General features: G+C 39.4%; 1 protein-coding gene across 2 annotated transcripts in view; it reads left to right on the top strand.

Annotated features, from left to right (window-relative positions):
• LOC147663441 (tetratricopeptide repeat protein 39B-like) overlaps positions 1–25,311 on the top strand; it is a 325,459-nt gene that overhangs the window by 263,848 nt on the left and 36,300 nt on the right. For both annotated transcript variants that reach the window (XM_086950451.1, XM_086950452.1), the window contains exons 6-15: positions 6,985–7,049; positions 7,184–7,289; positions 10,252–10,317; positions 15,409–15,517; positions 15,903–15,970; positions 16,060–16,119; positions 16,411–16,572; positions 18,198–18,289; positions 21,422–21,542; positions 24,167–24,278. In XM_086950451.1, coding sequence (XP_086806577.1) covers positions 6,985–7,049; positions 7,184–7,289; positions 10,252–10,317; positions 15,409–15,517; positions 15,903–15,970; positions 16,060–16,119; positions 16,411–16,572; positions 18,198–18,289; positions 21,422–21,542; positions 24,167–24,278 — 961 coding nt within the window. The remainder of the gene's footprint in view (positions 1–6,984; positions 7,050–7,183; positions 7,290–10,251; positions 10,318–15,408; positions 15,518–15,902; positions 15,971–16,059; positions 16,120–16,410; positions 16,573–18,197; positions 18,290–21,421; positions 21,543–24,166; positions 24,279–25,311) is intronic.

Here is a 25,311-nt window from a genome sequence, read left to right as displayed (position 1 = left end):
ATAGTATGCTCTTTTTCTTTTTAAAGGCATTCAGGTGTGTAAGAAACGTAATGTCTCGGTGGACTTTAATGCGATGAGCAATTTATTAAACATTGAATGCCATTAAAAGAGTGATTATTTACACAATAAGATCCACTTGTTAAATCCCCTTTCTGACAAATAATTTTAGATCAACTGCTTCACTTCAATGCACTACACCTAATAGGCATTTGCAATCAACTGCTATTAACATGCCAGCCCTCTGTAGTTTGTAAAAATACCTCACTTATATTTCTAAAATGAGTAGAACGGTATACACCATTAGGACAACGCTTACAGTCATACTTCGACTTGGACCACTTGTGAGTCAGCCATACATTAAATATCCTTTAACAATGTAATATGTCTCAGAGTTTTCCCTGAACCTCTGTAAATATCTGTATCTCATAAATCTACAATTTATGTAGAAATTAGTAAAATAAAAATGTCAAGATAGCTCTGGTGAATAATGGAGGGCTAAAGCAAGATCACTGTTTTGTTTAGTGACATTTTTCACAGAAGAACATGAACCACGCATATTTGCAAAACAGTATTTTATGAGGATTAGCTGTGAGTTACTGCTTTTTACTAGATTAATGTCCATCCATTTCTGGTGGTTTAAAGCAGTTTTAATATCTCGTTAGAGTTTCTCCTTGCTCAAATGAGTGTCATTTCTGATGATTATGTTTCCCTTATCATCATTTCTTGATTTTGCTCGCGAGAAAATGTCACTCAGTCGTTGAATGTCACTCTGAATTACACTGAAATTATGAAAACGTCACACATAAGCAATCTGAAATCTTGCCAGCTATGATGCATGTTATTGAATACATCAATAAGCAGCGACATTTAAAGCGACAACCCAAGTACGACAGTCCGTGTGAACGTCATCAATTGGCCGTAAGAGTTTTGTTACTTTAGTTGGAAAAAGTATTCAAAGGTCATTTATTGCCACCTAGTGGAATATGGCAGTTAGTGATAGCTAGCATGTTGCTGATATCCGTTAGAGGAAACCGAGGTAACCCTGCTGGTTAAAAAAAAACAACAACAAAAAAACTATCTCCTATCACTTCAACGAAGTTGGACCCTTGACCCCTACCCCTACCCCACCCCCTTTTAAAAGTATACGCCGACACTGGATGTTTTTCACTTTCAGCAATAGAACTTACAGTTCACTGGCAAAGAATATAACGTACTCCATCTGGAATACTACATTCATTAAGTTCAGGTATACAACAAAAAAATGCAGCGAATAAAATGATCTCGTCGTGATCAACATAACAAAAATGAGGGCGCGCGTCAACTAAAATAAAATAATGTTCAACAAATATCGATGAGATTACACGGGCAAGTACTGACATCGTGATTTGGGGAAAGTCCATACAAAATTGTGATTTTTAATTCCAGTAAGAGGCTCAGTCGTTTCCTTCCTGATACCCGTTAACGGAGTAGGTGCCCTTTGCTATCCCTCAGCATTCTATACCAGTGACTTCCAGATCGCAGTAATAACTCGTGTGCTGCAGAGATCTGTGTATCCCGCGGTTCTGATTTTGAGCTCATTGGGTGCTTGCTCTCTCTTGCCCTTCTGAGCCACAACTATTGGATATCTGTGAACTGGAATGGAAGAGAGAAGCGCCTGGCGTTCATAATAAAATGTACTAGGAATATTGTTCTGAACAGGTTAGTGAATACTGGTTCCAGAGTTACAAAATAATTGCTGGTTTCATACAGTGTTTATTCAAAGTCACTGTTTACGTCTATAAATATATTATTCATATCTATCTGTTTCAAAAACATAGCGGTATTGTGTTGCTGCACACCAAATAAGCATTTTGTGTCTCTGTCCACTGCAAGCAATTAAGTGTTGTAAGAAATTGAGTTGTAGGTTGAGTGGGTTGTCCGCCGTTGTCGAGCAGCAACCATAATGCTTGTTAGGATAAGGCACAAGCAAACCCCAAATTAACCTGTGCTCACCCCCTTAGTAGCTTGGTACAGAGTAGCCAGGCTTAACTCAAAGGCAAGGTGTAAAGTATTTGTCCAAAACAGTAAAACAGTGGAAACACCCCACAAAAGGAGCCCACAACACATTTTAAAAAATAGAGTAGTTTTTAATTAATGAAATAAGACCAATTAGTCAAACTAGAGATATTGAATCTAAAGTTTGCAGTGAAAATAGCACCAAAAAGTACAAAGCGCTACAGGGGATATCTGGTCTCACAGGACCGGGACAAACTTTCAAGTTCAGGCTGACCTTGATGGAGTGCGGAACCCAATCAAAATACAAAGAAAAAAATGGTATAATGTGGCCCCCTTTTCGCGTTTTCCACTCTTGTTTTGTGCTCTCTTGTGCCTCACTTGTCCTGAGAAACAAGATGGCTGCTCAGGTGGTCCCAGAAGGATAATAACATATATAAACGTTATCCGCTAATAGAATTAGCATTTACAAAACCTTTGAAATTAATTGAAAAAAATATAGGTTTCAAGCCTGATATAGTTAGGAATTAGCATTTAAAAAACCTTGCAAATTCACTGAAAAAACCATAGGTTTCAAGCCTTATATAGTTAGGAATTAGCATTTAAAAAACCTTGCAAATTCACTTTAAAAACATAGGTTTCAGGCCTTATATAGTTCGGAATTAGCATTTAAAAAACCTTGCAAATTCACTTAAAAAACCATAGGTTTCAGGCCTTATATAGTTATGAAATTGCATTTTAAAAACCTTGCAAATTCACTTAAAAAACCATAGGTTTCAGGCCTTATATAGTAAGGAATTAGCATTTAAAAAAGCATTGAAATTGCTCCTATATAGTTAGTTGTACTAACTATATTTCGCGCACCCGCAATCCACTGCTGATGATGTCACATATTACATCATTCATGACCTGGTCAGTGACCTCACTGATGACATCACTGATGACATCTCATTTGACATCACTGATCACATCACTGATGATATCATTCATGTGATAATACAATGCACCTCCTCACACTCTAATATAACCTTTGATACACCCAGTGTTAAATACAGACTACCGTTCTTGAAACCATTGACACACCAATACCAGTTACTACATACGCACTCACTGATTCCTAGGTCTACACACACATTCACTCATTCACCCATAGAATCACTCATACATACAGTCACTCATCAATACAACACTATCATATGCACTCATACACCTATACAGACACTCACACACTGCCACTCATCCATGGAGTTACTCACACACCTAGTCAGTCATGCAAAGAATCAATCACACTTCCATTTCCTCAACTATACAGTTATACACACAACACCTTACTTATTCAAACATATACTAACACATACTTACTCTCTTATACAATCACTGATACATGTACACAATGATCCATACAGCCACTCGCACATTCACTGGCTCTCATGTATAGTCATTTATATATGCCAACTCTCACATGCACTGTGTTTTACATATGTACTTACTTGGACATGTAGCACTGAGATATCCATTCACTCACCAACACACCCATGCACACAGTCAACCACCCATATAGCTGTTTCCACATGTACTCTTGAACTCATACACCTAGTAAATCAACTGCTCACACATCTATGCACAGAGTCACATACCTCCCAGCCACCCACACACACATTCAGTCTCCTATTCAAATACTTGGGCAACCAATCAATTACCCATAGCCACTCATATAGCTACTGATCAACACATGCAGCAGCTTACACAACAACAGACATACTGATGCACACATTCAGACAGTTTAGTCACTAACCCATGCATTTAGTAAGACGCATTTAATCACTCACTCATATAGTCAGTCGCGCACCTACTAAACCCTTCATCCAGACACTTATACATCCACTCATTCTTCAATATGTGAAACATATTTAAACTTTACAGAAACACACAGTCACTGGATGATGTCATCAGTAATGTCATCAGTGATGTCAAATGAGATGTCATCAGTGATGTCATCAGTGATGTCATTTGAGATGTCATCAGTGATGTCACTGACCATGTCATGAACGATGTAATATGGGACATCATCAGCAGTGGATTGCGGGTGCGCGAAATATAGTTAGTACAACTAACTATATAGGAGCAATTTCAATGCTTTTTTAAATGCTAATTCCTCACTATATAAGGCCTTTGGAAATTACACTTATAACATGTAATAAGACAACTCAAATGTTATCCTATGGGAGGGATTTTCCTTGCAGTAGTGAAAAACCAACATAGGAGTTTTTCATTATCAGGACAAGTAAAACATAAAAAGTACATGTCCAACATTTTAAATACACAGCACCCTACCCTTGGGGCTCTCCAAGGCTTACCTTATGGGTGACTTAAATCTAATTAAAAGGGAAGTTTGGGCCTGGCAAAAGGTTTACTTTGTGAGTTTGAAATGGTAGTTTAAAACTGCACACACAGGCTCTGCAGTGGCAGGCCTGAGACATGTTTAAGGGAATACGTAAGGGGATGGCACAGTCAGCACTGCAGACCCACTGTAGCATTTAATTTACAGGCCGTGGGCACATGTATTGCTCTTTACCAGGGACGTGTAGGTATTTATGTTTCAGGAAAAGAGCACAAGCACTTTACCTATGGTTAGCAGTGTATGTATGTGCTGAGTCCTAAGGCCAGCAAAAGCAAAGTCAGAAAAAACAAGAGGTCTGAAGGCAAAAGGGCAAAGGAAAACCACACCAATGATGCCAGGTCTATCAATCTCTAATAAGTGTTCAACAGTATTTTGAAGGTGAACTGCTTTATCGGGTAGTATCAATCAACACTTCACCTGTGCAAAACTGTTTTTTAAATTATTTTATTTTCTGTACCTTTGGGGACCTAGGAAGCCTCATAAAACAATGGCACTTCAAAGTGGCTCTCCGGGCAATGTGCCTACTTATTTAATGGAAAATGTTGGTGCTTTGTTGAACATCCTCCAATAGTTAAGAAATGTCTAGGTCAGAACTTTTGTGATGGAGCTTGTGAATAATTCCCTGTTATCATTTGATAAGTCTTGCTCTCCATGTCTAGAGACTAATCTCTTTTTTAAAAGTGAATAGGAGATTAAGCAAATAGGATTGCTTAAAAGCACAAGCCTTTCAGGATATATTTATCTAAGTAGCTCAGGTCTTGGCATAAAGTGTTGGAGGCTAAGAAGACCTATTTCAAACAGAGGGATATAAGGTCCTTTATAAAATAATTTGTTATTTGCAGAATTTGTTTGACAAATCTTCTGTTAATTTAGTTCAGAGTAGTCAAACGGTTCAAAAGTTTTAATAAGGGGGGTGGGTTAGAAGTGTTGCTACAAACCAGTTTGTACAAGGCAGTAAATGCTTTCATGTGAATTGTTTGTGCTGTCAACTTTGGAACTGAAGAATGAATGGTCACTAAATATTCCTGGCATGGCAGCTGTTCCATCATAAGTTCTCGAAACACTTGGAGGGAAAAAAATGAAAAGAAAAATTGAAGAAAAGCATGGCAGGATTGCCAATGATGTATTTTTTTAATTGAGCAGGTTGGCAACGGAGAGATGCGAAAGACCACTAGTCTTGGCGCCACCTGGTCTGGTACAACCAGGTGGGCTATCCAGAAGACCCCAGGTCTGGTTCAAGAGCAAGGGAACGTTAATTGATTCCACTATCACCCTTTCCTAGGGCCGAAGGGTCATAACATCCATGGCCTACTGTGTTGTCCAAGGACAGCAGGACATTTCAATACTTCATTGGGGCAGCATTAGCAACCATGTTGTGTGTCCCTCACCTTCTTGCATTGGCAAAAGGCAGGAAGGGATTTATAATAAAACCATAACATCATCAGCTTTATTCGTTTTTTCAACCATAAAATCACAAAAAAGACAATGCATAACATACAGAATAAATATGTAAACTACCACAAAAGCATACAGATTAATGTAAAATCCACAATTTTTTACTTTTTTACAAATAATACCAAATATTATGATTAAAGCACGATGACAGGGAAACAAGACAGATAAAAACACTTTATCCAGTAGGAACACCGCACAGTTCATATTCAGAATAGCCCAAAGAATGATAAAAGCAGCATTTATTAGATCATAAGAAGCATAAAGACAGGCTTAGGGCTCACTGTTTCCCTGTGCCATGTCAGAGGTGGCCATGATCTTGGGTGTTCTGGCCCAGCTCCATTGGAGCTATTTAGCAACAGCACAGACTATACCTCGCTTATTTCTGTGCGCAGAAGTCTGAGCACCTGAAGATAGTGACCAACACCTAAATGTCTACATAATGAAATAATAATAAAACATCCTCGTCTTGTCCAAGGGTGAGTGGATGGAAATGGGGGTGGATTAATGTCCCCTCCCTCCTCACAGAGGGGCAAAAATGCCATACACCTTCCCCCCACGTTACCCAATTTTCCCTTACCCTCCTGAAGGCCGATGGAGGGCTTTATAAAAAACACAGGATAGCACCTGTGTGATATATTTTGGTCATCTTTCTTGTTGCCTTTCATCATCCAATCTTTTGAAATAAGAAGAGTACAGATAATTCACTAAAATAAACCTAGGGAGTAGTATGCACTTTCCCAATCTGGCCTGAAGGCTCTCATTCCATGTACCTGAGATATTTGAAAGGTCTTTATCAGATTGTAGTTCTGGAACAATATACTCAGTCAAAGTTGTGGTGTTCTGTCTCTCTTTGTACCAGGTCAGTAGTTTACTCTAATTCATTCCCTCACTGGAATGTACTAAATGTGTGGCATGGCATTAACTGGTAAAGCTCAGGTAAGTAGTTTGCTTTTGCTTTAAACAGCCCTTGACATCAATTGCCACTGTTTTTAGTTAAGGCGTGTTGTTTGGTTCTTACTATAGAGTTCATGAATGACAGTAAAATACAACCTATTACAGTTCTAGATTCTTATGAAAATATAAAATTATGCTTACTTGTTTTATAAAATTAAGACAATGGATTGGGTTTCTTCCAGGATGAAAATATGATCAACTTTATCAAAGGTGGGCTCAAAATCAGGACAAGTTACCAAATGTACAAGTATGTGTCTACAGCTTGTAACATATATTTTTATTCAAATACACTTTCTGGACATCGATGTTTTCATTGAATACATCGTTGCTCATTGTTTGTTTTGTCACTGACATGTTTCTTTCCCTCTTTTCCTTTGAAAGGGAATGTCAACAGATGCTGCTGTTGATGCCGGCTAACAAAAAGAATAGTGAAACATACAACCAGTTCGAAGGGGGTGTGAAACTCGGCATAGGAGCCTTCAATTTGGTAAGTGTTTCAGATGAACACCAAGAGGGATACAAGGACGGATACAGATAATTGGATAAATGAACTAAGGCTTAGCATTAGTAAGCAATGTGTAACTATTGCTGATGTTCACTCTTGCTCTAATGTTCCCCAAGAATGAAAAGGGGATTATGTTACTGTACCAAATCCATCAGACCACCATTGCACAAGGAATATTCTTTACAAAGAAACATTCAGCTTAGTCAGTAAATGTTGTAGTAGTGAGGTCATTTTTATAGTTGTTAGTTCTTTTTATGTATTGTTTACGATTGGGTAAAGCGTTATAGTTTGGATTAAGGTCATTAATTGAACAATGACTACTAATAGGTTGAACATTAGCGTAAGGTTTACACCTAAGTTAAAGTCATTGTAAGTTAAATGGTGATGTTTAAGGGTGCAATAATGGTTAGGTTGTGGGTAAAGATTATGAGGGTCAAAAGGCTAGGAGTCCATAAAGCTCATCTAATTCCTGAAATGAAAGTACTCTGCTATTCTGGATAACCTAAGAAACCAAACATTTTCCAATGGATATCCAGTCCTTCCAGTACCTAATCTATTTACTTACTTTATTTTTATTGTTATAACATAAAAGGGATTTAAAAAAATGTTTGTATCTGAAAAACTATTCATAGTAAGGGTGTCTACTAAAAGGCATGAGTGGCTCATGGTTGGAGACCGCATACAAATTTCTGTCATGCCAATTTCTTTTCAGGGAAAGGGATGTAAACATAGGTTTTCTAGTTTTTGCCAAATACTACATCTAATTTCATTGTTATTTGACATGGATTTTCATGTCTTTTTCAAACCATAGATAAAATTATACTGAATTCAGGAAAATGTACTCCTGTATTGTATTATGATTTTCTACGTTTATCCCATTAAATTCTTTCTCTCTTCCCATACGATAAGAATTTGGATTGTAGGCAATCTGTTGTGTTAAAAATCCTTAAATATACAGGCGACATTGATAAAGAAAAGTTAATAATTGGAAAAATCATAATTTTAATTGTGTCCACCAAGATAAAAAAGATAGGAGCCCATTTCTGTGTCAAAGCATACCTTTAAATTTACTTTCAGCTAAATTATATTTTTTGTATGTTATTGATAGAGCTAGAGTGCCATTTTCCTAAACATTTTATTTTAACACTATTCTATATCAATCCAAATTCATTAGATTCATCTTGGAAAGAACATTTTAGAACCTCTGACTTCTCAATGTCATAAACCAGAAACCTTAAAAGAAACCCCTCTAACTCTCTGGAAAGTCTAGTAATTCATAATGCATTTTAGATGTATGTAATAAAATATCATCTGCACACACAGAAAGTGTAACTTCATTCCAAGGAAGCCTGGATTGATCTCAGGTTTCCTGTTTTAACGTTGGGCAATTCAGTCACAATACTGATATATTTCTTTCTCTTGCTTTACACCAAATGGTAAAGTATGAAATGTTTAATCAAAAACTTTCTGAAAACAAATACAAAGTGAAGGGAAGCCGAATACTCTTATTTTTTTATGTTTAAATCATCGGCTTCCCCTTACTTAACAAAGTGGCGATTTTAGCTGAGGTTCAACACCCAAATGAAGTCAGTTACATATATTAGCAAAACAAAGGATCTGGGATATTTAACAGATTTGTACTTATATACAAGTGAGGTACGTACCTTGCTTCAGAGACACGCCATGTAGACCTAACACCTCTGGCCATTTCAAAATTATTACCCCTTGGGGTGATGGGAGAAGCAGCAGTTCAGAATGCTGATTGTCACAAACTTGTTGAGCGCTGTGAAAGTGTTTGAAGGGGAAGTGTTTAAAAATGAGCAGTTCCCCCTCCAAGCACTTTTGCAGAAGTTCTGCTGGTGTTCTTGATTTGCTCATCCCCACTTGTTCACCTCTGCACCGAGAAACGGTTTCCAGATGTTGTGTGTATATTAATAGTATCCAAAAAAAGAGCCAGCAACAGAAACCAGTGATCTGATCATGTTAACATGAAGTGAATTCATTTCTAAAATTGATGAATCACTAAGAAGAGCGTGGGTGACCAATATTGTATGTGAAGAAGTGAATTGAATGATGCTTAATTTGAGCCGGTGGTTGCCGATGTTGCCCATTGGCACACATTGTTGGTGATCTGAACTTATTTTTTCACATCAAACATTTAGCAAGAGTGAGAAAAACACACAAAGTGGAAAGACAGAGGAAGGGAAAGGCAGAAAAAAGAGTCACAAATGGAAGAAAGCAGGAAACTGCAAGAGTCAGATAAAGGGGTGCGGAGTGTATGTTAGTCATGAGGTGGATTCAAGTCTCCCCTGCCATGGTATTAAACGTGCCAAGAATAATATTGCCAGTTGTGGGCATCCGAGCAGAGCTTTGGGCACTGACACTCATTCTTTTAACCGCATCGCTGCGGCGGTTATTTTTCCGCTGTGCGGCTTTTTTCTAAAAGCCGCGTTACATGACGAGCTCAGCTCGTCATCCGCACACGACCACCGTGGCTGATGACGAGCTGAGCTCGTCATCAGCAGCGAAGGGGTTAAAAATTAAGCTCCGGTATTGAGAGTGTTTGTTGGAGTGTACTCACATTTAATTAAAGAAGCAGCAATTGCGGTCCTTTAATAATTATAGTAGCTACAAAAAATCGCAGTTTTCTGGTTCCTTTTTCTCCAACCCAGCTCTGTACCATCAGTCATAACATTTTTGTAAGGATTTATTTTGGAAATGTGAGGCTTTCTGGAGCTTGTCCATCACGATACACAATCGGCTCCTCATAGGCGTGCGTACCACAGTCTTAAGCTAGTACAGCAGCCACTTTTGAGGGAGCAACACAAAGTCAGATGGGGATGGAGTATACAAATTAAATGCACCCTTGCTTGTGTTTTCTCTTTATCATACAGTGTGATGGTCGCAATTGCTTATAGTACGCTGTTTACTTTGTTTCTTACAGATGCTGTCCCTTCTCCCAGGGCGAGTTCTTAGACTTCTAGAATTCATAGGATTTTCGGGAAACCGGGTAAAGTTTCCTTACAAGGCCTTACTTTCCAAATGTTTTTTCTATCTGGATGTGGGAATATAAAAGTCATGCTTTCAGAACCTTGAATTATGAAATATCTTATTTTAAGTGATTTAGGAATTGCTTTGTTGGTCGTAATACGATATGCTCATAAGGTAGAACAGAAGCAAACTAAAGAAGGCATCATAGATGTACATTTATATAAACAGTTTTCTACGTGACAAATTTACATATGAGCTGCATGAAAAAACCGAAAGATATAAATGAATACCTGAGTCATACATGTCAAAATGAATACTAACAAGCTAGAATAGAACGAAAAACAAGAGCTTATAAAATGACAGAAGTAAAAAGCAGTTACGGCCGGCATGACTCCAGGTTGAGGGTGCGGGGGTCGTGCGGGGAAGGGATGTTAATTTAATGAAATTTAAAAAAAACGTACATTTGCCTCCGGTCCTGCATCGCGTCTCCTGCTCTCTCTCTGCTCACAGGAAGCAGAAGCAGGAGCAGACAGCCTCCCCTCCCCTCCCCTAAGCCAATCACAATGCTGCAATGTGATTGGCTAGGACGCCATCCATACAGGCGTCTATGGGGAGGCTGTTTATTCCATGCAACCTACATGGAGTAAACGGGAGAGTGCTCCTAACTGGTTTGGTCAGCCCTGGGGCCGACCAAACAGTGCCCATAACGTTGGGCTAGCAACTCCTCCTCAACTCACCCATCCACCCATACCCCCCGCCCCCAACCAAACCCTGCGAGAAGCAGAAACGTAAAATGGTGTTTATACCATTTTACGTTTCTGCTTCTCGCAGTGCGAGAACGCGGTGGGACGATGTTCCTCCACCCATGTGGAGGAGCACCCCTGGTAATAAGTAAACAATGGAAAGAGCATTTACCACGATGTCTGACCAAGACTTACCTTTACAACAACTCCTTTCCAATGACATCGCTTTACAGAAGTCTATACAGCAACTTTTTTTTGCCAAGACTATGCCTTTACCACACATATATATAAGGACAAGGTAATTTTTAGAGTTTTGGGTGGGTATGGGTTTTTGGATGGCATGGGAATTTGGGAACTTTTAGGGTGTAGGTTGGGTATGGGTTTATGGGCGGCAAAGGAATTTTTAGGGTACAGGGTGAGTATGGGTTTTTGGGTGGCAATTACATTTTAGGATTTAAGGTGGGTGTGGGTTTTTTGGTAGCTAGGGATTTGTGGGGTTTAAGGTGGGTATGGGCTTTTGAGTGGCAAAGGAATTTTTAGGGTTTAGGATTTACTCTCCGCCCATCCCCTTCCCACTTTAAATAAATCCTCAGCGTCATGCTCATTACCCCCGTCTTTCCTCCCCTTTGCTCCATTCCAGGCCTGCCATGACATTTGCCTGTGATCCAAATGGCCCCGCCCCAACCTCGGGAGACTGCTACCCTGCCCTACCTTGCCCAACTTCTTGCCCCCTTGGCCCCCATCTTCCCGAGCCCCCAGCCCAGCTGACCCACCTTGCGCAATATAGGGATCTACTTGCCCACGCCTTTCTGAATGCCTCACTTCATCATTCCAGGAGGGGAAAACATTGTGGCCTTCCCAATCCTGAATCCCTCCACTGGCTCCAAATTCCCCAGTACCCCCCTCCCCGTCCCCCTCCTACTCCAAAAATTCTGCCTCCCCCACCTCTCCTCACCCAGCATCGCTGTCCTCCCCACTTTCCCCAGAAGGGGTACCCTGCCCCTGCTGGCCCAATCCGGGGTCCAGCGCATCCCCAGATTCCCAAGAATGCAGCCCCAACCCCACATGCCCCCTTGTCCACTTGGTACTGCCCCACTTGTCGGCTGGTTCATTATGGTGTACCCCCTTCCATTAACTGGGGGTTTGTCAAACCGACCAGCCGGCTTCCTTTATTCTCACTACTCCCTTGGGGCACCCCTCCCTTCCCACTCCTTTCACTTTTGTCCGTCCTAAGGAACTCTGGCTCATTTAGGCCCTTCCCCCGAGCAGGCAAGCCTTCATTTTTGCCCTCAGCCGGGGGGGCACGTGACGTGCTCTTCTTGTGGGCCCCGGCCCCTGGCACCTTCACCGGAGCCTCCACACAGGTGCGAGGCTTCGGCTCTGCCACCAAGGACAAGGCTGCGTTCCCCGCCAAAGCCTCAGCCTGAACGTGAGGCTTCAGCTTACCTGCCGCAGATGAGGCTGCTCTTCTAGTGTAAGAGCAGCCTGTGCACTCACCTCCCTGGTGCGCACTCTATCCGGAAAGATGCAGGCCGCGACGGCGGCTGCAACCCTAGCAGAAGTGCGCCGTGGGGGGGCGCACCCCTCCCGTAGACACGGCAGAAGCAGTTTGAGGGACACTGCCTCGCTGAGGAGCCGCACATCTTCCAGAACGCGGTAATCCTCCATTCTTCTTTTTTATTAAGCAAAAACTTTCTATCTACTACAAAAATGACCTCCCTATATGTACCTTGACTAGCCAAAGACCGCTGCTAACACTAACTCACTAACGGCCCTAAGAACTCCCACTACGCTAAAACTGCTCCTAGCCACCAGGTCACCAAATCTAAAATGGTGGCTGGGAGCACCCAGAGCAACCGTTTATCCTTTGGGCCATATTGGGCTATCTTTAACGAAGCACAAAATGTGCCCAAAGTGGCTGCTAATCGACTTGGCCTACTCCCTCCCAATCTGCCCGGGGACAGACCTCACCAGCTTCGGCTGCCCCCCAAGCACCCATTCCCCCTTGTGGCCCTCGCATGTTTTCCAGTTTTCATAGCCTACTTACAGCCAGTGTTTAAAAGAAGTTGCCCGGTTTTAGGTCTAGGTAGAACGTCCATAATGAGGCAAGTTATCATTCCTTTAGGATGAACCCATAATCAAGTGCCCTTTTGGGCTCATTTTGGCCGTCACCATCTTTGCAGTACTCTAAACTTCCTTAAGGGTCTCCTATGATATATATGTCTTAGAAGAATTTTCTCCACCTTCTGCAAATGTGTATCTGAGATATATGTATCTGTAATGCAAATGTTGACGTGGTCCTCATTTTCGAATCCCATAATGTTTACAGTAGTAAACATGGATTCCCAAAAGTGTGCTCCTAAACAATAATATCAGTGTCCTAGGCTAGGCAGCAGTTGCCAATACAGTGGCAGACCAACGCCTTGTCGCAGTTAAACGGAAAATTAGATTCCCTAACTTGATTTTGTTTTCAGACTTTTTATTTCGGTCTAACTGAATCCCGAATACATGTTTCATTTAAATTTTACTCCCAACTGAATTTTACAAGTAAATCTACCCAGCGTTACTTTGACCGTTTTTGGTTTTGCTTTTGCAGAGAGAAAATGGTTGTAAGTGTGACTTCAGGAGCAAGTGCCTTTTGACTATTAGGTTCACACCTCAGAGGTTTTTACAAACCTTTCGGTCTAAAATTGGATGATTAAAAATTATGAGGGCCGAAGCATACCCCTTCTTGACAGCCATGCTAACTATAAAAAGCATTGGTAAAGCTAGTAGGTCTTGCCTACGAGTGAGATATTGACTTTGTCAATGTCCTTTAGTCATTTTGTACAGCAGCGCAACTCCTGTACAGCATAACTGAAAGTAGAAAGTAACAAACAAAAAAAACAAGTTTTTTTTTTAATTCTTTAAAAAAAATTGCCAAGTGCAAAATCTTTGTATGGAATGGCACAAACTCGGTCTTCTGGGCCTCAAACCACACAAGCAGAGACAGCATTGCGAAAGGCAGTTGCTCCATGCATTGCCCTTGTGCAAGCTGTACCTAGTCGGGCCACAGATGAGCATTTAATGAACTTGCTCTTCCTATATATGCCAGAATTAACTCTTGACTATCATAAAATGTCATTTTAATGCGCATCACTAAAACATATTTGATGCCTTGTTTGTCTCTAGACTTGTGCTCACAAATACCCATACAATCATATTATTTCTTGTCGATCAAAACCTTCTGGACGCAATTAATTCTTAAACACTTTTTCCTAAGAATGAATTTTGTAGTTTAAGATTTATTGCACTTCTTTCCTATTGTTTGATTCACACTTACAGATAACCCACAATTACTTGTCAGGGTCTTTGAGTGAAAGCCATACATGATAAATCCTGAACTCAGCTGGAGTGCAGTGGGCGATTACATTTGTATGTTGAAAGAGCATAAATGCATCAAAATAATTTGCATTTGGCTCAGTCCATTCATGACGCGCAGTGAATGACAGAGTATTTTTTTTGTGGTATATCATGCTCTTTAATCATCAAAGTTCCTCCACACGGCTTACTTAATTCAGTTTGAGATTGCCCAACTTTTTCCTTAGGAATATTTCTAAAAAAAATGATGGGCAACATATTCTGCAATTGGAGTTAAAATTACAGCAACTTTCAAGTATTTGACCAAAATGACCATGTTTGTTAGAGATTTAGGAGTTTCCACTGACAGGCCTTTGTACAGGAATAAGTATATCACAAAACCAGCCAAGTTGACTTGTCAGCATGCCAGGGGCACAAGTTGACCACCTGTGACATCATTTGGTTGAGCCTTTTAAGATATCCCTTAAATATTACCATCTTCCTAGTGGATGGTGTGGAGCTAGAGTGAGGGAAAGTAGTGGAAACTACTGAACATAGAGCTCATATTACTATCTCTTACTAAAGCCTCCTTTATACCCTCTGAAGCCAGGGATGCGAGGGCGAGGGCGTGGATGCTAGAGCGATTTAGGGGAATCAAAATGCAAACCATTGGTAGTTACTACTACCCCTGGGTACCTGGCATTAACATCTAGGCACACAACTCAATCCATGTAGTGATTCTTTTCACAAACTCAAACCAGGCCAAAGGATTTTTAAAGCTTTTGGTCAAGTGACCTCTTTAAGTATTTTTTTGTAGGGCATTGCCCAAAAATGTAGCTCGATCCAGCCTAATATGGAGTTACTTTTGACTTTAAGGTTGGTCACAATTCAGATTAGTGCCTCCGTGGTAGAGCATTACGCATTATCTAAATTCTTTATTGCATCATTGTTTGATTTTGTTTGGGGGGTTTATACATATTTCATGTTGCTTGGAAAATGACTTTCATTACTTCTTTTAAATCTTCTAGGAATTGGGCCTTTCTTATCTTCGTGAAGGAGCACACGGTACTAGTCTCAGGGCAATACTATGTGTTTTGACGCTGCTGCTGTATCATACTTACGTGTCTTTAATACTAGGTAAGGAGACCTTCATTCTGTTCTTTGTGATGCCACAAAAAGTATATACCATGCATTTAATATATCTATGCAGTGTACCTTGATGTTTACATGATGGGGAGTTTGTGATAGGCCGTGCCTGGGGCTTAGAGTTTGAGCGCCTGTACAAGAAAGTGCACTTAGGACACTTAGAAGTCATTGCTCTTAATTCACGTTGGCCCTTCTACACTGATATATGGACATTGAATCGATTTAGAGGTCTAAACTTTGTTATATACTACATCGTACATTAAATGTGGTTTAGAGTATTGCATTTCAAAACAAGATTTGGAATATTACCCATGCTCTGTTTTTCCTTGTAAACATTTGTCATCTGTAAGGCTGATTCATTTGTCTTTTCTATTAGGTACAGGAGAGCTCAATCTCCAGGAAGCAGAGGCACTTATTGAACCCTACCTCAAGAAATTTCCAAATGTGCGTACTCTTTCATATGACAAACACAATCAGCAAACATTCCTTCTGGAAGAATGTACTAAACAAGGGTTTCCTCTTTTCCTTTCTAGGGTTCCATTATTTTATTTTATTCTGCCAGAATTAATATATTAAAAGGAGAGTTTGAGAAGGTAAGCCCATATACCATTATACTGTATTTGAAACCAAGAGGACTGGATCCATGCCAGAATGTTCAGGTTATCAACGTAGTGTCTGTTTAGAAATTGTGAGTCTAAATGGGAAATGTTGACGTACAAATCCTGGAAATATGGTATGGGTCTGAAACTCCTTAGATCAGCCTTGGACAGTCATGAGGCTTTCTGATGGATGATGTACCTTGTGTATAGTGTAGATAGATAATATTGAACTATTCCTCTCTGGAAGCATGGAACTAATTGTTGTATTATCCAATTTATTTGCAGGCTCAAGTAATTTTCCAAGAGTGCATTGATGCTCAGAAGGAGTGGAAACAGATCCATCATCTTTGTTACTGGGAGCTGATGTGGTGCAATTCCTTCCAGCAAGATTGGCTCAGGGCCTACTACTATGCAGATTTGCTTTCCAAAGAAAGCCGCTGGTCAAAGGTAAACAAGCTGGGAGGGCAGAACTCACTTTTCCACTTTCTACAAAACTGTCACTTCATCAATGTTTTACATAAAAAAATAAGACTGCTGCAGTGAGTCAAAAATAAATAGGAAAATGCTATCAGCTGAAATGTGTTGCCGATAAGGTACATTTCCTATGACCACATACTCCGTATAATCCTTTCTGCTGCTTTACCAAATGATGTCAACCATTGTGATTCTTGAAATCAAAATTACTCAAGGAAACCTCTACTTGTACCTTAATTGTGGGGCAGGACAATGGAAGTCCTCCTCATGGGGCTTGAGGATGTATACTGGCCTTGTTGATAATCTAAGAGTATATTTAGATTCTTCTGCACTGTTACGTTTGAAAAAGAAAGGAGATAAAGTGAATTGATTGAAGGATGTCAATTTGAAAGCAATTAAAATAAAAGGTATGGGATAACTTTGCAATGAGTTTTACAAACACAACTCAATGTAATTAGAACCACAGTTTGCTCAACAATTTCACTGATTGACGAGTGAGTTACCAAAATATTTATTAATTCACAACTGCAATCATTTGGCTCCCAGACATTCTCCAACAGTGTGAGTAAATCAGGGCAACATCGCACTAAGGGAGAGGCACAAACATACCAGGTGACCATGGCTTTCTTGGTAGCTGGATCCTCCAGATAGAATCATTTTCCTTACTAGTTGGGCATCTTTTGAAACTGACTTAAGAAAATCCCAGAAATACATATTTTTATATGGTAGCAACAGGCAACTTTATTTGTCTTTGATCATCCACTTTCAACTAGCACATTGAGGTCCTTTATGATAGTTTAATGAGCACTTTATAAAAGAAAGATGCAGTGAGAACCTCTAGAAAGAAATGAGCTTTTGATAGCTTTTGAATCCGATTTAAAGTGAGACTGACGTAAGAAGATGGTTGTGAATGGGGTTTTGCTAAGTTTGGTGGAAGGAAGGGAGTATTAGCTAAGATTCAGTAGGGTCTTGGGTTTTGTAGGAGGAGTTTACATGGTTCAGGTTTCAGGTCCTTCCAGTACACCTTTCTTCCAGGTTCAACCAGGCAAATTCTAATTTTCTCAAAACACTTGTTACTCCTAGACTTCCTCAAGGCTCATCCTCATGACCACTTCTCTTTAACACTTGTAAATACCATAACGTGGTCTACGTTATGCTTGTGTGGATGAACTAAATTCTCCTGTGGTGATGCCAACTACATTAGCCTCAATAGTGAAAAACGGAGACAATCTTAATGGGAGTAATAAGCAAACCTACTACTGTATTTTCTAAAAAGATTATAGATAGCTTCTGGCAAACTTTCATCAGTTGTCCTGGACGGTCAGCTCACAAAAGTATGCCCATTATTGAAACCAGAAATCTTTTGAAAATGTACCACATTTTATTTTTGCCCTTGGTATAGTTTTATGCAGTTTATGCAGTGTTAGATAGTAACAGCTTCTAGAACGAACCCTAGTTCATCTGTAAAATGCCTTTGATTGTTTGGAGTCCTTCTGAAAATTAGATCAAACCGAATTGTCTTGTGTATGCTTGAGGGTTAATCAGTTATAAGACAGTAGATTAATTAAACCTTCTTCAAACAAATGCTTTTCCCACAGGCAATATACATGTACCAAAAGGCTGCAATCTTAAGCATGCTTCCTGAAGACATTCTGAAGACGACTGGAGAAAATGTTGTGTCTCTATTCAGGTAAGTTAGTTAAAAGACCTTAGTTAGGTTGAAAAAGGGTGTTCATTGAAAAGTTGTTTATAAAAAGTTGACTGTTTAATTTGGATTAGTGATTGGTATAGTTGGAGACCTATAATCAAGGTTTTGCTTTAGATGCTACATTTCAAGCTACAGTGTTTGTTTCAAGTAACTTCCATCTAGGGATTATTTATTTCCATAAAGCCTCATTTAATTAATTATTGGTTATTACTCTAGTGCACGCTTCTCCAATAAGTAGCTTGGGAGCTCTACTGGTAAGTAGCTATCCTCCGTGCAGCCAAACCTAGTAAATTAGAAGCTTTTGCTTAGTTAAATTAACAATAAATGTATACCAGAATTGAAAAGTGTATATTTAGGAAGAATATGTGAGCGTTTTCTGAACTCATAAGTTGATGTTAAAAAAATGGTTGCATTTCCACACTATATACAAAGGTAATATTGAGTAATAAACCATGCAGCAATGGGGAGGCTTATTAGTGATATTATTACCTTGGTGCTAGAGTCATTGCATCTATGGCTGCTATGTATAACCAGGGCCACTGGAATTATGCAGCAGGAGAGGGCCAAATTATGCAGTAGGGTTGAGTAAATTATGCAGCAAGAAAAGGCAAATTATGAAGCATAATGCTGCACATTTTGTAACAGTATTACTTTTTTTGTCATTTTTAAATTTGGTAACACTGTCTGGGCATTGGTTGCACAACATTAGTCCAAATTTAACACCCATATTTAGCAGTAAGCAAAAGAAAGGTGACCATTCCAGCTTTGCATAGGCCCTTCCAACACGCGGTGACATGTGTTGCTGCACTTTTAGTAACTTTTGAACCATTTGAGCTAGAAATAAAACATTGTTTTTGGTAAAATCTGCAAATTATGTGGCAGATGATGGAATATGTTGCAAATGTATAATTATTGAAAATCGACCGGCCGCATAATCACATTTTTTCCAGTGGCACTGTGTATAACCCACATAGAGCATTCCACATTGAAAAAGCAATTTTCACAATACTTATGCACTGAAGTGATCACTGTTAGTAATCTTGCATATAATGACCACTTATATAATCTTGTCTGATGAAGTCACTATAAAGACTGTAATAATAGTAAGTCAGGATGGTTTTCATTGACCATAAGTAGCTCTTATTGCAAAAACGTTGGAGACCTGTTCTCTAGTAAAATAGTTTTTTGTGGTAAGGTTGGATCAAATCCCTACTGAAATGTTATGAATGCATTCCACATCACAAAATGTATAATTGCAAAAAGAGTCTGGAATATTATTAAAATGATATAGCAGACCTGCATAATGTGGGCTCATATCACACAGTATGCTTTGAGACAATATTTTATATATAATGCAAGATGATGAAACACATATACTATGTCAGTAATAGGCTAGATTTTATTGTTTAAACTGCACTGTAGATACCGGTGGAAGCTAGAGGAGACTTCCTGCCATGAGTATAGGAAGCAAACACAAGTGGATCCATCATCGTTCTTTAGCTCACTTCGTCACCTCAGTTCAGACCCAGCTACATGCAAATCAGTCTTGACCCTGTGCCTCATGGGAACAGTCCAGCCCGAACTGCCAAGCCAGGTCTTCCCTGACCCGGAAGCAAGCATCTTGGGACCAGTTTTGGGGTAACATGCCTCATCAGCCAGGCTAGCTGGAATCCAGTGGCAAAGTGAGCAAGGGACCCACGTCTGGGCATACCCTGTCAACTTAGGGCGAACAAAGCAAACACAAGTAGATGATCGACGGAGCACTGAAACTTTTCAGACACTCCCCCCCCCCCCCCCAGTCACAGACTTGGGTTGAATCCATCATCGTTCTTTAGCGGACTTCGCCACCTCATGAGTATAGGAAGGGCATAGAAGTAGAACTGCCTAGGCATTTAATTGTCAGATCGTTGTTCTGGCAATTACAATAATCCACATATTTTCCTGCCCACTTATCAGCATTGATTTTTAAATAGCATTGCTGGCACCTGAATCTGATAATTATTATGAGACTATAATCTATGAAATATTAGTATGTTTAAATATTCCCAGTTTTGGAGTACCCGTCAGCATTTCTATCTGAATGTTATTTTGGTACATTTGTGGCAGCACCACATGATAACATACTTTCCTGTGATTTTAAATTGCTTACCTGTAAGACTTTTATCTTTGGGAGCATTACCTGCACAAATAAGTTGGAGATTTTTTTATTTTTCCTGCAAACCACTGCATTGTCTTCGTTGTTATATCACAGCACTGCATACTGTCTCGTCCTTCTTAAGTGCTGTATTTTCGTGTTTTTGTATTAACTAGGAATTTTTGCTTCCATTTCCAGGGTGGCCACATCAACTTCTATATGTGAATTTTGTAATACCTACTAATTTTGAGCTCCATTCAGGGCTGCATAAGCAGCTACATTAATTGTTCTTATAACTACTTTGCTTTAAGCCTATCCTAAAGACTACATTATCACTATTTTTTTCAGTCTTCTATTTAGTTGTACCTTTAGTGACTAGGAGACAGAAGAGTGCTAGTGGAAGAAAATGTCATTGAACAATAACTGTGGTTTTTTTAGTACATAAACTGACATATGTCAACTAGATGACATCACATTAGTACAGCCTGTGCTAAAGGTTTGGTAACCACTGACTAAAACAATTAAGGCAACAAGGAATACATAACCAGATGTTGTGCGAGGCCCTTCTGGGTGAGACAATTTTGCATAATCTCCTGCCTTTTTTTGATCAGCTTGAAAAGCAGTCTCCTCTAAACAAGGTCATATTGACTTCTGCTATATTAAATATCAAGAAGTTTCAGAATTCCGTGTGAAGTGTTGTCACTATTTTTAAGCAAAGATCATTATAACACACTAGAGAGGAAAAGCTAATCTCGGGGTCAGGTAGTTTCTGAATTCTATGTGAAGTGTCATCACTATTTCTTAAGTAATGATTATTATAACTCACTATTAAAAATGTAACGCATGCAAAGGATACCAAACTGCGGGGTGACTTCTTTTCTTGACATGTTTAATATGAAAAATTGTATTAACATATGTAAGTATGTCAAAATCTATAACATAGTGTCACTCTATTGATCCTCCTATTTTGATTTATGCAGGCAGGTAGAAGGCTTAAAACAGAAAATAGCAGGAAAATCTATACCCACAGAAAAGTTTGCCATCAGGAAGTCAAGACGGTATGCTGCTCCTAACCCGGTGAAGCTGGTGCTGCCTGCACTGGTAAATATCAGACAATTCTTTGGTCTCCTCAAATTAATTTGAGAAGCAGAATTTTAGTAGATGGATGTGCTGGGATGTATGACGTTAGAACGCATACATTGACAACGCGTACCTTTACAACGTGCTCGTAACAACGAAAGTTGTTACCACGCATTGCGCTGGGTGGCGCAAAATTGATTAATTTAATTTACTATTCCAACACCAGTCCCCGTGGATAGTAGGGAAGGTGTTGGGATAGTAATTTAAATAATTTACTATCCTTGAGCGCCCCCCAGTGCAATGCGTGGTAACAACTTTCGTTGTTACGCCCGCGTTGTAAAGGTATTCCGTGGTAATGCTTGCGTTCTAAACGCTGCATACCGATGTGCTGTCATGGCCCCCACAATACTCGCACTGTATTGCATTATTCTTCCCATCACAATTGGGGCAGCAGAACTGCCTGCAATTGTGGATAGCTCTTGCCTTGGCGCTTGGGCTTTACAACAAGATATTCCAACCAATCTTTTAATTTATTTTGGTGAATTGCAAGCATCTTAAAGTCATATGTGGCAGCATATACTCCTCATGTACATTTATCCAAGTATGAAAATAACTTTGACTTCTATGCATGCATGTTTTACTTGTTCTGTCCAATTTTGTTCATGTGCTTGACATCTTACATTAAGTTTACATTTGGAAATGTGAGCATGGTGTGCAATACTCTAGGTTTTAATAGTAAGACCTAGCTATAACATTGCAGAAGTTATTTGTTAGTGTTAACACTGAAGTGATTTTCTCATGTATTGCATCCAAATATTTAAATTAGACATGAAACTGTTGATACAATGTTTAAATAGCTAGTTCCTCATAATTATTAAATACATTGTGCTCTCAAGTACCTAGTAACACAGAAAAGCATACATTTAAGTATGAATTAAGAATGTTTATGTATCTGGCAATATTTGATTAAAGAGGAGCTATTTTATAGTCGAAAGGTAATATTTTTGACCTGTCATATTTATGTTTGTAACCATTATCTTAAAAGTCAAGTCACATGCTGGGATCTGTTATTTTTCAAGAGAGATCACATTAGAAGTTGGTGTTTTATCAAAAAGACTACTATTACATTGATAATTAAACGACTTTTATTGTCTGTTCATTTAGCATTGATGTATATGGTCATGCATTCCGTTCTAGATGGCTTGTAGTCTTCATTTCACCAGAGTTGAAGTCAACGTAAAAGGTTCCAAACAACCTGTTAGTACCCTGCCATTCATAGACAGTTTTTTTGTTCATTACCACACCTTTTCAGTGAAGGTAGCACATCTCCCTTGTCCGAAGACAAAACACAGACCTTTTTGAATATCATCTCACATGAACTGCTTATCCAAGCAGTCCTCTGCAGAAAACTAGGCATATTAAACTAGCAACTTCTAATGGCCTTCTAATGGGGGATGTAGGCTGCCAGCCTATTCCCTTTTGTGACAATGCTGCTGTTTCCAGCGGTTGTCAGGTGTGTTCTGTGGTATATTTTAAGTCCTTTCCATTCGTGAAAGATAGTAAGAGCTTATCACGCCCAAAATGTAGTGCATATTATTTAACTTACATTACCCCTTGGGTTCACTCCCTCTGTGTGCATTTTTGAGGACCTCCAACTCTTTCTCAACTGCACTCATAAAAGTTATATGCCATGTATACCGTCCTAAACTGCTACCATGTGGAAAGCTCTCCTTCTTCACTACAAATGTGTTCTCAAAGTTTGCTACATGCTACCAGTTTCACAACTTCTTTCATTCATCGCTCCTCCAGCCTCACACAAGACCTCATAACCCCTCTAATGTGAGAGTTTTAGCATTTATTTAATTGACAAGACCAACTGGTCATTCCTCTCTGCACTTAAGAAGATCTGCTTCCCTCCCAGACCCATGCTCCTTGCTTACCCTTTCTACTGCATTGTTGCCCATTCCTCCCAACGTCACAGACTGAACTTGTTCCATCCTCAAAGTTGCAAGCGTTCCCATTTCCTTTCATCTAACATATCATCAACATCTACTGTCATCTGTTACAATCCCACTTATCGGACCACTTCAACGTTCCCTTTCAAACTAGTCTGATCTGTCTAATTAAAATGTACCATAGTTATTTTATTAATAAAGAAACTCTCTACTAACTCCTCAACCTTCCTTCAGCTAACCTTTCTCGATCCTTATCTCCCTTTACATAAGATACAAAAGAATGCTATTAAAATAACTGTAGCCTGATTAACAATAATGGAACACATTTTGGGGTGTTCCATATGTCTCTGCGTTTCAAAACTTTACAACTATTTGCCTCATTTACAAACCGTACAAGTGCACACCAACTATACCTGCCCCTGCTTGACAGATCGACTATAAAGAAAAATTCTTGAAGCTATGTGTGGAAAAAAACTATCTTTTATTATTTTCTTTATCCCCCTCACCCCAACTATGGTCGATTTCACCTAATACAATACTAAACTCTTTGTTTTCTCAGCCTATGCTATTTTTCTGATCAACACACTACACAAACACATTCAATACTGATGTAAACCTATTTGTCAAGCAGAATCATCAGTTCTGTATACGATAGGGGGATTTGTGGTAAACTACTCTTTTTTTTAACAGGAAATGATGTATGTATGGAATGGCTTTACAATTGTAGGGAAAAGACCTGACCTCACAGAAAGTTTGCTGGTAATGATTGAAAAAGAAGAGACCGCTTTGCAAAATGAAAACAGTAAGTATTATTGCCTTATCAAATGAAGTTATAAACTGCTTTACTCTCAAACATATAAGATCTATTTGCATTAATTCTTCCATCTGAAGAAGATTAGTCACTAGTGGACATTTTGTTTCAATCATTTTATGTAGCACTATTACCATTTAGTATTTACACTGTGTAACAATGCATCATTAGGTACGCATTGTTATGATAAAGTCCTCAGGATCGGTTTGTTGATTGGTATGCCCACCTCTAGATCGAATCAACGCCTGAATTGCCGTAATGGCACAGAGCATTGATAAGATCAAGCGAGGGGAAAAATGAACAGACCAGGGAAGGAAAGGAAGGGGACAGCAGGGAGGGAGATCTGAAAGACTTAAACTGAGCACACGCATAAGACTATGTTTGCACTACTTAGAACCAACAAGACATGTGAAACTACCGTAAAGGAGTTATACCTGTAAAGTAAAATTTAAACCCTGTAGATGTGTAGAGGTATCTGGCAGCGTAGAGGTTGAACTACAGTAACACAAAAGGCATGTAACCGTGATATAATAATTGTCCATACCATACAGTGTAATATATCTATATCCTGATTCACATGTATAGGAACCTACCTAAGTATCCCTCTACTAAGCATCACAGGGGAAGAGTGTAAACCATACACCTCCAGAACCCCTGTTAAATAGAAGAGGTACATACAACAGTTAACACCTTTGTATATTGCAATACACGCTGCCACTTCTAGATGATAAATCCAGTTCAAAAGAAATCAATCAAAAGAATACCCCTGGAACTCTTGGCAATTCCTAGCACCCAAATAATGCCTCTTAGATGGGTATGGGGGCTGTATCCAAAGTTACAGAAAGAACAACCTCAATAGTTTATGAGCATCCTAAACGCTGCTAGTACATAGCAGTGTATACACCGTTGGCCGAAAATGCCAACCGAGTCAAATCCTGATATTTACAGGTCACAAAACCAGTACCACGGTAACAGCCGTTACCGCGGATCCCAAAGTACTTTGACACCCTGAAAACAGCGATCC

This window comes from Lissotriton vulgaris, unplaced genomic scaffold (genome assembly GCF_964263255.1).
Source record: "Lissotriton vulgaris unplaced genomic scaffold, aLisVul1.2 SCAFFOLD_2539, whole genome shotgun sequence".
NCBI lineage: Eukaryota > Metazoa > Chordata > Amphibia > Caudata > Salamandridae > Lissotriton > Lissotriton vulgaris.
Note: the sequence above shows the minus strand (reverse complement) of the source record. Positions and strands in the feature narration are given on the sequence as shown.